The sequence below is a fragment of the Capsicum annuum genome, chromosome 8 (assembly GCF_002878395.1).
Source record: "Capsicum annuum cultivar UCD-10X-F1 chromosome 8, UCD10Xv1.1, whole genome shotgun sequence".
Classification (NCBI taxonomy): domain Eukaryota; kingdom Viridiplantae; phylum Streptophyta; class Magnoliopsida; order Solanales; family Solanaceae; genus Capsicum; species Capsicum annuum.
Genome location: NC_061118.1, coordinates 54114201 through 54129565, shown reverse-complemented (window position 1 = coordinate 54129565; position 15365 = coordinate 54114201). Strand labels below are relative to the sequence as shown.

General features: G+C 29.2%; 1 protein-coding gene across 1 annotated transcript; it reads left to right on the top strand.

The window, feature by feature from the left end:
• The first annotated feature begins 909 nt into the window (after window positions 1-909).
• On the top strand, window positions 910-10785 carry LOC107839055. Its single transcript, XM_016682402.2, has 3 exons — window positions 910-1089; window positions 7470-7967; window positions 10024-10785. The coding sequence occupies exons 1-3, from the start codon at window positions 1014-1016 to the stop codon at window positions 10560-10562; spliced, it is 1113 nt and encodes a 370-aa protein (XP_016537888.1). The 5' UTR covers window positions 910-1013; the 3' UTR covers window positions 10563-10785.
• Window positions 10786-15365: the final 4580 nt, after the last annotated feature.

Here is a 15365-nt window from a genome sequence, read left to right as displayed (position 1 = left end):
CCCCCCCCCCCCCCCCCCACTTACTAGCCATCTCCCAAATTAATTTTTGTAAAAGTTTAAATGAATTTCCTTACCCTACCATCACCTCCTACTAGTCACCTCCCTCCCCTCATGCACCTACCCATTAAAAAAAATTTATTTATTTTTAATTTTTTTAAAAAAATTTCTTACCCACCCTTACCCCTACCCTCGATCTCCCACTCCACTACCCCACCCCAAATATTTTTTTAACAAAAAAATCATATTTTTTTCTTATCCCGCCCTCCTTAGCCTATTCGTTCTCATTGTTTTCTGTTAAATATATAGAAATATTTTTAAAAAAATATTTTTCTATTTGCGTAACGAATATAAGAAAATAAGTAAAAAATAGTTTTTTATTTTTTTATTTTTTTTATTTTTTTTATTTCGTACAGAACATAAGTGTAGCATATACAAAAGATGCATTCAAACTATCGTTGGTGGTCATGTTTTAAAACACCAAGAGAAAATAAAATTTGTTACTATTAAAAAAGAAATCCGTTTACATTTATTTTGATCTACTCTTCTATTAATTTTATTAAAATTTACATGAATATAATAACTTAACACATTTACGTGGCATAATTTGTGACAGATTAATAGAAAGAAAATTTGTTAAATTTAACATTTATAATAATTAAGGATATTTTAGTAAACTTACCAGTTATGATACTGTGTCATATCGTCAAACCAAACAAAAAACTATTATTAAATGATAGTGAACGAAACAGTTCATCAAAGCATTATATGATACTATTCTGTACAATACAATACCATACAATATCGTATATTATGAAATCATAACAAATCACCGTTGAAACAAAGTATTAGCAACTAAGGACAGAGATGCAATTTGCACAAAATGGAAGGGCCTTTATGAAAATAGAGATGCATAAAAAGGCAGCCCGGAATTCAGAAAAAAAAAAAAAACAATCGGCCTTCTCCTTCTTACCATACTGTCATTCTTTTTCTTCTTATTTACAAGTTGGAAAATAATGAAGAGCTCAAAAATAGTACTGCTGCTGGTGCTAATGTGCGCCTTTGCCAACATTTCCTTAGCCGTTCTCGATGGTAAACTCCAAATACTTTCTTAATTGTTCCTTATATAGCTTTTCATTAATCATGATTTTTAATGTAATGATACTTTATGCTACTTACTTCAAATAATCTCTTTACGTACGTGCTTGCTTCCTTGCTATTTAATGAACGTTTGGTTGTTTTTTGGTAAAGTATTTGTTATAATTAAAAAATGTCATTAATCACTTGCTAGAACTTTTAATGGGAAATTAACATTTAAATATCATCTCTGAACTTCTAAACCGCCCTCCTCCATCATAAGAGTTTTGTTGTTAAATCAGCCATTTTATTTTGCATGAAAGATTTTAATTGCGGTTAAGTTTTTAAATCAAGTATTGAGATATCAGTTGAAGTGTTGAACAATGGGGAAGAACTTGAGTAAGCTTAGTGTCCCATTCGAAAAACTTAAATGTGGCATGGGTAGTAATTCTTCGTCCACTTAAAAATAGGTGTTTATTCTTACTTAACCTGTGTCCGTTATATCCAACTTTTTCACTTGATTTCAATCTTAACAAAAGAAAGGAAAGTATAGCTCTTTGCTGGTAAGTTGCAGAATTTAAAAGATAATTTATCATTTAATTTCTAATTTCTTTTATTATTAATTATAATTATTTTTTAGTATATTTCTCAAAAATATTAAATTTATCATATTTAAGTAGTAAACTTATCAGTAGTAAACTTATCATTGTATTGATTAATTTTTTAAGAAATATATCAAATCAATAGAAATAAATAAAATTGATGTAGGAAGTACTCCTTTCATATTATTTTACTTCTTATATTTTGCTTTATAATATTTAAAGCTAAGTTAAATTAAATTAATATTTAAATTTAAAAATTTAAAAATCATATAAAAATATTATAATTTATAAATTTTAATTTTTTTCACATATATTAATATATTTTAAAATATTAATTAAATTTCATCTAATTTATTAATATAAAAAAGAGAAATGGAAAAGCGGAGGACTAATGGGTAGATTCCAAGAGTGGGTATCAGAGTGCCAGAGCCCTTAATATTGTGATCATAAATGTATTGTCAGATTTAGATGTCCAACCAGTCCAAGACAAGAGCTACTTGTAGCTTTGAGCACAATCGGACTTGTCATGGAGGTGTTTTTTGTCATTTACAATGAAGCAATTAGTCACAGGGTACTCAGGACTTCCAATGCACAAATGTTTTTTCTCTTCTTTGAACTTTTGTACTGTTGGGATCAAATTATCTCAAAGTTAGATGGGGATGAAAGATTTTAGGATTAAGGGCTTGTTTGGTTATGGATTTTTTTTTTTTTTTGAAATTTTTTTTTAGTGTTGAAAATTATGATATTTGGCCATGAAAATTTGGAAAATAATTTCGGAATTAAATTTCGAAAGGGAAAACAATTGTTTGTTGTTTTCCCTTTTTTCCACTTTCAATTTCAACTTCCATTATTATTACATATAACCCCAATCGTTAAATTTTTACACAAACTTCTCTTATTAACTAAATTCCGTAATTTTTTTAAAAAGACCAAATTCAATAAAATAATTAATTCAAATGAAAATAATTAAGAATTTTCATCAACAAATTTAAGAATATATAAAATATATTTATATCTATCAATCATATTTATCAAAATATATTTTTTCTCTATTCAATTGATTATGGTTAGATAAACTTATCTAACTCATGCTTGTGATATTTTTATTCAAATTTTAGAAGAATAACAATCATAATAATAATTAGTTTGTTGTTAATTATTTTATCAATTGAAGACATATAAATTATTTTCTCAACATTTGGTTCTATGTTAGTAGGTAACTTAGTAGTTGGGTGATTTTGATAATTTTTAAAAGTTGAGGGTATAAAATCATATTTAAAAAAGATTTTTCAAAAGTCTAAATTTTTTTTTTCAAAAAGACATGGTCAAACACAACTCCAACTTCATTTTCAACTCCAATTCTAACTCCGAAAAAAAGTAATTTTCATGGCCGAATGACTACTAAATATGAGCTAAAATTTTTAAGTCTGACTGTTGTTGATTTGAAATACTTTTTAAGCAGTGCCGACTCAAGGCCAAAGCAAGTGAAGCAAGGGTTTGATGCTCCTAAGAAATTAAGACTCATTTTTATAATTAATGTGTTTTTTCTATTTCATTTTAGGGATGTAATGCAATGTGACTTGATATAGAATTTAAGAAATAAAGATTTTTTGAAATTAAAGTAAAAATTGCCTCATAAATATTTATGTGGTTATAATCATTTCATTATGAATAAGATGAAATTTAATGTTTAAATTAGTTTTGAAAAGATTGAAAAGTATCATTTTTATTTTTGAAATTTTATGATAAATGAGTATAAGATCTTTATATAAAAGAAATTGTTCAGCCAATGTGAGTGACAGTCACAAATGGTTAATTTATATTCGCATAGTAATTCTTTCGATTTAATTTATGTGTCGTAGTTACTATTTGAAGAATCAACAAATATGTTTTTTGAACATGATATTTTTATTTTTGTTTTTAAATATTTCAGATTGCTAACTATTTTGACTTATAATATTTTTTTATGTAGTTTTTAAATATTTATTTGAAAAAATTAAACATTTAATTTTCTAATTTTTACATTACATTAGTTGAATTTGAAACCTTTTGAGAAAACTTGGTTTTAGGCCCCCCGACGTTCTTCAACTGCCCCTATTTTAAAGAAAATTTTAATTAAAGATGTATTATATTAAATTAACTATATTAATTTAAAAATTTGATTATTATTATTTTACTTTATAGTAATTTAATATTAAGAGTAGCATAATTTTTTTTAAAATTTATTAGAATAAGCAAGTGAAATAAACTAAAACGAATAGCATACTTATTAAAAAATAGTTTAGGAGGTATTTTTATGGCTGAAGACAGAGAGAGGGCGGAACGATGGTTTTGAACATGGTGCTATACTAGTTATCTAAAAAGGATTCTTTTTTTCTGTAATTCTTTTTTGGTTTGCTTTATAGAGGGGTATACATGTGCATGTCATCTCAACTGAAAGTGAAACCTCTACTAGTAGAAGAGGAGCACGAGCTTCGCACATGCTGCTGCTTACCAACTCCCTTTTCATACTATTAGGTCACTTTGGTGACTCGTCCTTTGGATTTTGTGAGAAAATGACGCTAGATCACCCGTCAAAGTCTTGCAATCTGATATTCTGGACGATCCTTTATTTTTTCCATGGCACTTTTGGGGAAAGGTTTGGTTAATTTCACAGCTGCTTCTGGGTTTTCATTAGCTGGCCCTGCTAGCTATATAGCACGCCAGAAGTAATGAAGATGTTATTGCTTAATTGAAGATTGATTCGATTAATTTTAAACTTATTTTTAATTTCTGTGCAATGTTTATTAATGAATGAGTTCTTTTTCTTCAAAAAATACGGGGGAGGGGGAGGGGAGGGGAAATGGGAATGAGATTATAACGTGGGAAATCAAACTTTTATTAAAAGTTTAATTTTATGTAGTCAATCAACTGAACCACTAAGATTGTCCTACTCCAAAGTATTTTTCTATATATGTAGGCTATTAGTAATGCATGCATTAGTTACATTGAGATTTTTCTTATGCATTAGTGTATTAAAAATAATATGCACTGCAGAATTTTTTTTAAAAATACACACCACAAATATGATAAAAAGAATGTGAAAAAGATTTTGAGAGATAATTATGTCTTGCATGATTCAACCCCTTGCATTATTAATATCATGATTTTTCATGTATTAATTATACACACCTTAACACCGAACATAGTGTATAACTAGCCTAAGTTAAGAAAATATAACAAATTAGTTATCAATAATATATAATTATTTTTTCTAATGACCACCAAACAAACCATAAAAGGAGTAAAATGTTCATAATTAAGAATTAAGTGATTAATTATGAATGAATAATCAAGTGGCTGGGTGGTGCATAATTCAAGTTTTAACTCACCACTTATGACAACCCCCAACCCAACCCGGGTCGGATCTAGGTGTTATTTCTAGCGTTTCGACAATCGTTAAACTTGATATAAATTAAATATAATTATGTAGAAATATATAAAAAATAGTATATGATGGAGAAAAACATTTATTAAACTAAGAAACTATTTAGGTGTTTTAATTTTCAGACGGAATCTTAAAATTTTAAATATCGATATGTGTGTCCGAAGTTCGAACTTTTTGTGTATCCACAGCTCCTAAATTTCGAATCCATTGCTGCCCCACTCCCTCGCCAAACCCCAAACCCCAAACCCCAAAAAAGAACTTTTATGGCACGTTGCTGAAGGATATTGGTGATGAAGGGAGTAAAACATGGGATGGAGATTCCGGACAATTATATGTAGCACTCCCTCCGTCCCAATTATCCCAATTTACTTGGAGATTATTTGACCTGTCATAAAAAAATTTTAAAAATATATTTTTAAAATTTATGGTGTATATTTTTATATATGTTTCTATAAATAATGTAATTAAAAATTAAAAAATAATTAAAAAATAATTTTTTTCAAAATAAAAAAAAAGTGACATTTCTCCAACGAAAGTAAATTGGGACGGGAGTAGGACCGGACATTCGGTTTATTTGGTTTGATAATTTTATATTGATTTGGTTTTTCAATTTTTGGATTGACAAAAATGACAACCGTAACCAAATTGAAATAAATTTGGTTCGATTCGGCTTCTACAAATACGGTTTGGTTATTTTGGATTTTTATTTCGGTTTTGAAGATTAAAGTAGTGAACCTTTCTTTGTTGTGACTGAACATTTAAAATTAATGATTTTTTTTAAAAAAATATTTTTTTTCAAATCTATTTTTCATTCTCAAACATAAATAACTATAAATAACTAAACATGATGAAACTAAATGATATAACCATAAGTTTAACACAATATATGACTTCATTTTGCATAAGTTTGCATAAACAGTCGGAGCTTGGAAGAGTGGTCGCTGCCGGAAAGACCACAGTCGACACTGTCGGCTGTAGCCCACAGTGGTCGTCTGATCGACTGGTTGCCGGTTCTGGTGTTGTTGTACAGATGACAATCTCGCCAACGGTCTATGGGTCGATCGATTGTTCGACTATTGGACTGATGTATGTTGTTAGCTGTATGCTGCGTGCTATTACTTATTAGTTATTAGAGTTGCTATTATATATTTATATTATATTATTATATATTAAATATATAATAATATATATATATATTATTAATTATTAATAGAATTTCGGTTAATCGGTTTATGAGAATTGTTTTTTTGAAAAATAAAAAATCGAACCATTTAATCGAATTTTAAAAATGAAAAATCAAAATTGATCCAAAAAATCAAAAAATTAAAATTTTGATTTGATCTTTTGATTTTTTCGGTTTAAATCAAAATATTACGGGAGTAGCAGTACTAATTCAAACATTGAATATATACCGGAAAGGTGGTGCAATAATAGGGACAAATGTCATCACATTCTTATTATTGTTGTCCCTACTTTGGATTTGGATTTTGATACCTATTCCTCTCTCCCATATACCATGCTCCCAAATACTATAATCTTCTGGGTATGCATATGGATATGGATGACACGCTTCTCAATATAATAACTCATCATTTTAAGGGATTTTCTGTTCAATTGTTATCCCTTACTGTTTGTCTCATTCTCCGGTCAAAATTAATTAACTATGTCCACTAGCATATTCTAGTGAAGGGTGCGAATTATATCGTTTACCAATTATTTTTAAAATTTCAATACTTCTGACTAAAAAAATTTATTTTGCTATGACTACGTCTCGTTAGTTTTAGAAGTATCTTTAGTCATATGTCAAAGTAATTGAGAGGAGAATGGCTTGAACATGAAAACAAAAGAGTTTTCAGGAGTTGCTCCGGTGGTTTCAATAAATTTCTCAAAAGATAATATCGTCAATTTAAAGCCTCGTGCAGTTTCCCCCAAATCAAATATAGTTCAAAAATAGTTTTGTTTTTTCTCACGAAACAATCAAGGCAAATGTGGTACAAATGTAAATATAATTATTATCAAATCAATTACACAGTTTTTTAGCTAGGATTATTTACCATAAGCTAGTTCTTCCAAAATTATACCCAAGTCAAGACCTTCTTAGCGTCTTAATCTTCTCTATTAATGACCAATGGCAGCTAGTTGTTGGATGCCCTTTAATTTATATTCGTGGATCATGTGAAAAAAGCTTATATTTGCCCACAATATTATGAATGGTTATGTTGTAGTTGTTATTTTTCAAATGCCATGATTTTATAAAAATTATAGTAATACCGAAATTAACTCTTTATATTTCTGTACAAACCCTAACGTATGCATAACAAAGAAAAACAGAATTGGGGAAAACGTGATCATTGAAACACATGCAGGACTGTTAAAGAATGGAAACTTTGAAATGCCCCTATCGAAAGGGGACCTAAACGGCACTGTGGTTCTAAAGCACAATGCGATACCGGAATGGTCAATCTCCGGGTTCGTAGAGTACATAAAAGCAGGCCAAAAACAAGGCGACATGTTGTTGGTTGTCCCAGAGGGCTACGCCGCCGTCCGACTAGGGAACGAAGCATCAATCAAGCAAATACTCAACGTTACAAAGGGAATGTACTATTCCTTAACGTTCAGTGCTGCTAGAACTTGTGCTCAAGAGGAACGTATTAACGTATCCGTAACACCCGATTTTGGAGTGCTGCCTATCCAAACATTGTATAGTAGCAGTGGTTGGGACTCATATGCTTGGGCATTTCAAGCTGAAATTAGCCGAGTGGAAATCTTGCTTCATAATCCAGGTGTTGAGGAAGATCCTGCTTGTGGTCCTCTCATCGATTCCATCGCCATTCGCACTTTATATCCTCCTAGGGCCACTAATCGTAAGTTTTCTGTTTCACTTCCTTCGGTCTATTTTTTTTTTTTGGTGGGGGTGGGGTGGGAGGGGGGTGATATTTGACTGAATACAAAGTTTAAGAAGGAATTATAGACTTCTAAAACAAATCAAAAGCATCCTCAGATCTTTAAAATGTTATTACCTCTGTGATTCTAGTAACATGTCGTTAAGAGTAAAATGCAAAATATTGATTGAACATCATTTAAATAAAAAAAAAATGTCATTCTTTTCGAATTGGAAGCGAAAGAGTCATAAAATTAAACAGGGGTATTGTTTTCCCCATTATATTCCATAATGCAGTCAAAACTTATTAGACTTACGTATTCTGTTGAAAATTGATATTGAGTTAAATACACTGGGATATTGAAACTATATATGATCTACACCGACAATAATTGGCAAAAATATTGAATCTGGAATAGACATAAGTTTAAATGATTTAGTATATGGTTCAATTATTAGGTGAATATATTACATTGTCTTGTACTATTATCTAGATTTGGACACCTATAGAATAAGTCACACACACACATGCCCAAAATAAAAGGTGACCTTGCATGATTATGAAGTTGTCTGTTGGAGTTGACCACTCTTCTTATCTACTGCTTTTCTGGAGGTAGGGTTTATACTTCTCTGTCACTATTAACTTTTACTTAATATGTGAACTAATATTTCCACAAAGATTTTCATTCGTTTTGGTACTAAGCCAATAAATCTCGTTTTCATATATAGGAAACTTCCACTAGATTTTGAAGAGAATAATTTGTATTAGTCACTTCTCGTGGATGTTCATTAATCGCTATAAAGTCATTAATTAGTTGTTGGATCGTTGAAATTTTTCTTCGCCTTTTTTTTTGTGCGAGGGGCAGGAGGTCATTTACAATTTTTTTTTTTAAATTATGATCTTTTTACGAGAGATTTTTATTTTTACAAATAAAAACCTTGAGATTGTCATTTTCTTCTATTAGTATTCAATTTTTAAGTGGCCTAAATCTCAGTCTCTCACTCTAAAATTAGGTACTCGAATTAGGTACTGCTGGCACCAGTTGCTAAAAGGGACCCAAATTTTAGTCCTTCGTCCAATTTGGTTCCTATATGGGTGCATGAATTTATATTTTCACATCATTCAATTCGAGTAATAATTTAGGTATTAAATTTCAAAGAGCTGTAATGTGATTATATTCTTGTACGGTCACCTAATTCTATCATTTATGTCATGCACATTCAAGTATATGTTTAGGTCATAATTAATTGGTAAGTCTATCCAAGTTCCAAACTTTGTTGTGTTTAACATATTGTCCTGCATTCTGAGATTTAATACAGCAGTGTACTGGTAGTCAATAGAAACTAACACTTAAATTTGTTTTAATTTATTTGTCTGATTATAACTTATTATAGAGTAAAAAAAAGGTATTTATATTAAAAAAGTAATAAACAACTTTAAATTTTATGATCTTAAATTAAAGACATATGAATTAATCAAAATATCCTGTAATCTTCTGATTTTAAACATGGAAAATAAAATTAAAGAGTTACATAAAAGGAAAGAAGGAATCTTTTGAATGTTGACGTATACCACAAAATAAATCATCATTCTGAGGTTAGGTGCTTGATGATGTCAAACCTATTGTGTCGGTAAGTATTTTTTTTTTTTGGATATTTTCTTTGAATCACGTATGTGTGGTGAATTCTTAATGAATACTTTCTATTAGAAGTGAAATTAGGATTTTGAGTTTACCAACTTTGAATTTTAGAAAAGGTAATTTATTGGATTTTAAATAAATAATTTCATATTAAGTGAATTTGGAAATACAAGTATTAAACTTGAGTTAAAATTACGCTATTAAGTTTTGTCAAATCTGTAAGCAGAACTGTAGCTCCGCTCTTCCTCCTAATGAAGGTATGAGTCTTGTCGTATGTATATTGTTTGGTTGTCATTAGTTGTTTGTGTAATTATGATTGCTTACTAGGTTCCCCATTATATGAATCGGTGCATACACTTCAACAGAAAATGACAAATGCTAAATCATGCAACTATGCAGAGAATTTGTTAAAAAATGGAGATTTTGAAGAGGGTCCATACATATTACCAAACACAAGTTGGGGAGTGCTTGTGCCACCAAACATTGAAGATGATCATTCACCATTGCCAGCATGGATGGTTGAGTCTCTAAAGGCAGTGAAATACTTAGACTCTGACCATTTCTCAGTGCCACATGGCAAGAGAGCCATAGAGCTTGTTGCTGGTAAAGAGAGCGCCATTGCCCAGGTTGCAAGAACCACTATTGGCAAAATGTATCAACTTAGTTTCAAAGTTGGAGATGCAAGCAATGCTTGTGAAGGTTCCATGATTGTTGAGGCCTTTGCTGGAAGGGACACACTTAAAGTCCCTTATGAGTCTAGGGGTAAAGGTGGATATAAGCGCGCTATCCTCCGTTTCAAGGCCACTGCTAGCCGGACTCGGATCATGTTCCTTAGCACCTACTACCACACGAGGAGCGATGATTTTGTCTCGCTATGTGGCCCTGTGGTCGATGATGTGACGCTTCTGAGCATTAGGAGCCATAATCGATTCCTCTGAGGTGTATTTTGATGAAATAGGGTGAATTTTATGAGTTATGGTATATGAGTATATTTGGTTGTAATGAAAAAAAGAAGGTGGGAGTTCTATTTTATCTTTTCTTTGGCTTGTTTACTACTACTAGTATTATCATATGTTTTCTAATGTCTAATGAAAGGCAAAGAAGTATATATGTATATTTTGATTGGTGTTGAGTGATTTATGTATTACATTTTGGGTTCGACTTTGGGAGTACTCAAAGTAGTTTGAGCAAATGATTGTTGTAACACTAGCAATTCAAGCAACCAGTGTCTTTTTAGCCAATAAAAGAAGTGTGGCTTGGATGAAAATTGAGTGGTATATCACTAATTTACATTGGGATAGATATATAACATAATTAAACTTTTCTTATATCTCCCCCACTTGAAACTAGGCATCCAAGTAAGCTTTACAAATCAGCAATTTGATATTTAGTCTTTAGGCTTTGGACTGTGGGTTATTTTTTTATTTATTTTTTTTGGAGGGCGGGGGGCTAAAATGGACTGTGGGATTGTGAACTGGACACCATGAGGACAAAATGGAGGATTATTTGCAGTGTATGGCCATTTATGGAAGAATTGCACTGACGGTGATTTAAAGTCACTGGCACAATTAGAAGAGTGAAAAGATTACTTTTGTTCAATTATTCACAATTTTTGCCAGGCGGCCACAACTTAGTATTAGTATTATCTTCATTGTGTATTCAGTTGAATCATTCACAAATTTTGTTCAATTCTTACGCTTTGTTGGGCAGCCAATTTGGTACTTTTTATTCCACTTATCTTGTTAAATTGTATCCAAATTCTGTGGCATGAATCTGTTTATGTTGTTAGTGGATACAATTGATGCTATTTCTACTCTACCTATTTTGTTAAACTAGTACCACCCACACTTGTAATATTTGATTATTTAAAATTAAATAATTTTATTTATTGCAGAAATTTTTAATAAACTGTAAACGTTTAAATCACTTTTAAATTTTTTTTCACATTTTAATATAACAATGTAAACATAACACATCAATTTGAACCATATTTGTGGTACAGTTATTTTTTATATATATATTTAATTTTTTTTTCTTATTTTTAAAGTCAAATCTTTACAAACCATTGATATGAAACAAACCATATAAGTGTCATACATTTTCTTTTAGAGGATTGATTTCCCAAAAGTGTCACTCAACTAATAGTTTTATCTCAAATAATTACTTATTTTCTTAATTTTACTTTTTTTTCAACTAAAAAACTTTATGAGATATTAACTATTAGTTGAATGACAATGATAATATAATACCTAATTTGCTTCTTCATTATAATCACAATTCACAATCACACACAGATACTAAATACTTAATACCTTCCATATTTGAATGAATCCCTTTATTTTGCATCACATTATTTTCAACCAACAACTTTAAATGGATTTATGATAAACTTTGTAGGAAGTAAAATAAAAGACAATTGCACTTAAAATATAATTTTGAAGAAAATATTACATCTCAAACGACGGGATTGCAACAGTGATATAGATTAGTCTTGCAATTAGAATTAAAACATTAGTTAAATATGAAGGTGTTTTTTTCCTTGTAGGATAGGTATGGCCGAATTGAAACTTCAACATTAATAGGATGATAATTTTAAAACGACTCTTTTTTTGTCATTCCTATAAAACTGCTTTTGATCTAGTTATTTAAATCCCATCTCCAACAACTTCAAGTATTTGGTTAAATCTTAATCATCATACCGATTGTTTCTTCAATAAAAGATGTAGTTGATCAGTTGATTTCCTAGTATTAATAGGATCCCGATCATATTTGTACATAAAATTCAATCAATATTTTAAGGTTATTTTGATTGTTTAATATTACTGTGCTAAAATAACTTATGCTACTCCTCAGAAATATTTATTTTCTCTCAAAAAATTGTGATCAATTTTTATTATTTCACTCATATAGATATCAAAAAATAACATAAAAAATACATAGACAGCAAGATTTTCAAAAAAATAAAAGTAATAACCGAATCAACAAAAATCACTATGTGATATTAATGTCAACTAGTGTTGCCTCAAGAAATTGCTACATACATGTGTCTATAGAAGCAACCATATGGGTGTGTTTGTTGAAGAAGCGGTAGGATTATTATTAGTATAAATAACATAAATATCAACCCTTTTGGAAGTAAGTACATATTTACACTCTCTCATTTTTTAATTACTTTACTTTCTCTCCCTATTAATATACATAACATAGTCAACATATACATAGCATTCTGTGTATATGTTTGAATTTTTGTAATATGTTTAGAGAGTTGAGATTTTTTGTAATATTGAAAACATAAGTTGTGTATTTGTGTAATTTTTAGTTATTATTATCCGTTATTATATTTACACAACTACGACATACTTCCCCACCCTAAGATTTAGCTTTATAATTATCATTTGTTCAACTCTCCACAAATTATTCAATTATCAAAAATTCAAAGCTTCAAACCAAACAAACACGAATTGACCTATTCTGTAAGAAGTTTTAACTTCAGCTCTCTACATTCATTCTAAAAAGAACAACAAACAATTCAATACCAAAATAAATCAAATCACAAAAGCTACAACAACAATTATTATATAACCACATAAATAGAATTTGTGAAGGTTACAATAATTACATAGGCGTTGCTACTATCTTTGAAATCAAGTCACATAAACAATTCAAACAAAAATCTAATAAAAACAAAAAGGGAAATTATGTTACAATCAAGAAAATAAGCTGAATTAAAATTAAACAAACGACAATCAAAATAAGAAAAGAAACATAATTAGAGGAAGTAGAAAGATACGGAGCTCAGTATTGTTTACAAAATATTAATTAAATAGAATTGCAGGAGATTTTTATTTACTACCTTCTTTAAATAAATAATTATATAAGGTAATATGTAAATTGATTGTGTCAATATTAGGACTTCTTGTAGATAACTAAAATGGAACAATTTATGAATCATGTACCAACAAATTGTTCCATAAGATTAGGAGTGTTTTTTTATATAAATATATTATAATATGAAAAAAATATTATTTGTCATTAATTTTGATTACTTCTAATAAGGAAAGGTTTTATCATAAATATATTTAATTAATTTTTATTTTGTAAATATTAAGAAAAAAATAGTGAAAAGACGATCTTGTTTAAATCAAAGACTTTTAATGAAAGGCAAAAAGTCCGAACAACATTTCTAAGGCCCTTCACACTTTTAATATATTATAGATATAGATTATAGATTATATATTATATATTATAGATATAGATTATAGATTATATATTATAGATATACATATAGATTATAGATTATGACAATTTAACCCCCAAAACAAACAAAATGACTCTAAACTACCCACTTTATTGAGGATTTCAATAATGGTGATCTTTGATGGTGTTTATGGTGGTTTTATCGTGGTGATTTGAAATTGAAAATAAGTATATATTCGGTGTATCTCAATGTACACATATTTGGTGTATATTAGTCCATAGAAACGTGCGTTGCACGTTTGTCCAGTGGTATTATATAAAATTTGGACATGTCTAATCTCATGTTTATAACATGATATTTTTGTAGACCTTTCAAGCAACCAAATGTAAATTTTGACATACGTATCCTTAATACTTTAGTCATAATAGTATAGTTGGAAAAAAAATATTTAACGATGTATTTCAATAGCTGCAATTGTCGTATGGTTATTTCCTTGAACGTGGTATAATTTACCGAATATGTATTTTATGCTTCTTAAGATTAAGGATTTATGACTGATAATGGTTACCATTAAAACGGTATATTTATTTGAATCATTGAATTTTCGAAATAGTTTTGAACATATGATATTAGTTAACATGATTGAGAATGATGATTAATAAATAAAATTTAGGAAAGTAGTTTTTTCTAAGTCCGTACCTTTGACAAATTAAATATTGAATAGTCCCCCTCCATACATGTACATCACATGGTAATCTTCGATATCTTGTTTTACCTGCAAAAGAAGGAGAACCAACGTTACATTATATCTATTTGGACTTCGTTTGAAGATTACAGATGTTATTGTATGTTGTAGAAAAGAATGATCCGCAATTTATATAAATTCAAAACTTTTTTCTTCAAGAAAGAGTTACCAAATAGAAAAGATTTTAATTTTTTTTCATAAATTACTTGCAAATAATAATAGAATAACATGGTAAACTTTTATCAAGTACTCCTAAAATTTAGGATTTTTTTCCCCAACTAAACTCACGTAATGTTTCCACTTAACATACATACTAAACTCGACTTTTTCCATAAATTCATTTTTTTCCATAAATTTTTTCCTTGTGTTTTATTTTTGGCAAAATAAAACTGGTGTCCTAACTTAACATTATCATAGGAGTCCTATTCGTAACCTTGCAATATAAGTCTTATTTTGGTAAAAATTTTCAAATCAACATTTTGGTTGTACGAATTGAAAGAGTGAGAAATTAATCTTTTAAAGTTCGATAAAGAGCAAAAAAAACTCTTAAACCTAAAAAGAGATTTACTTTTACAGAAAATAAAATAGTGTAAAAAAATTAGTAAAAGGACAAATTTGTTATAAAATAAGAAAGAATAAAGAAGAGTAGAGAGAATAGAGAGAGTGATTCTTATTTTTCTCTTGAGAGATGATTTACAATGAAGGAAGCCCTTCTATTTATAGGGGGAATTTGCCCCTAGTTTCACACTAAAAGACAAATACATCAAATAGATCTTGATAGACATTCACTATAATTGA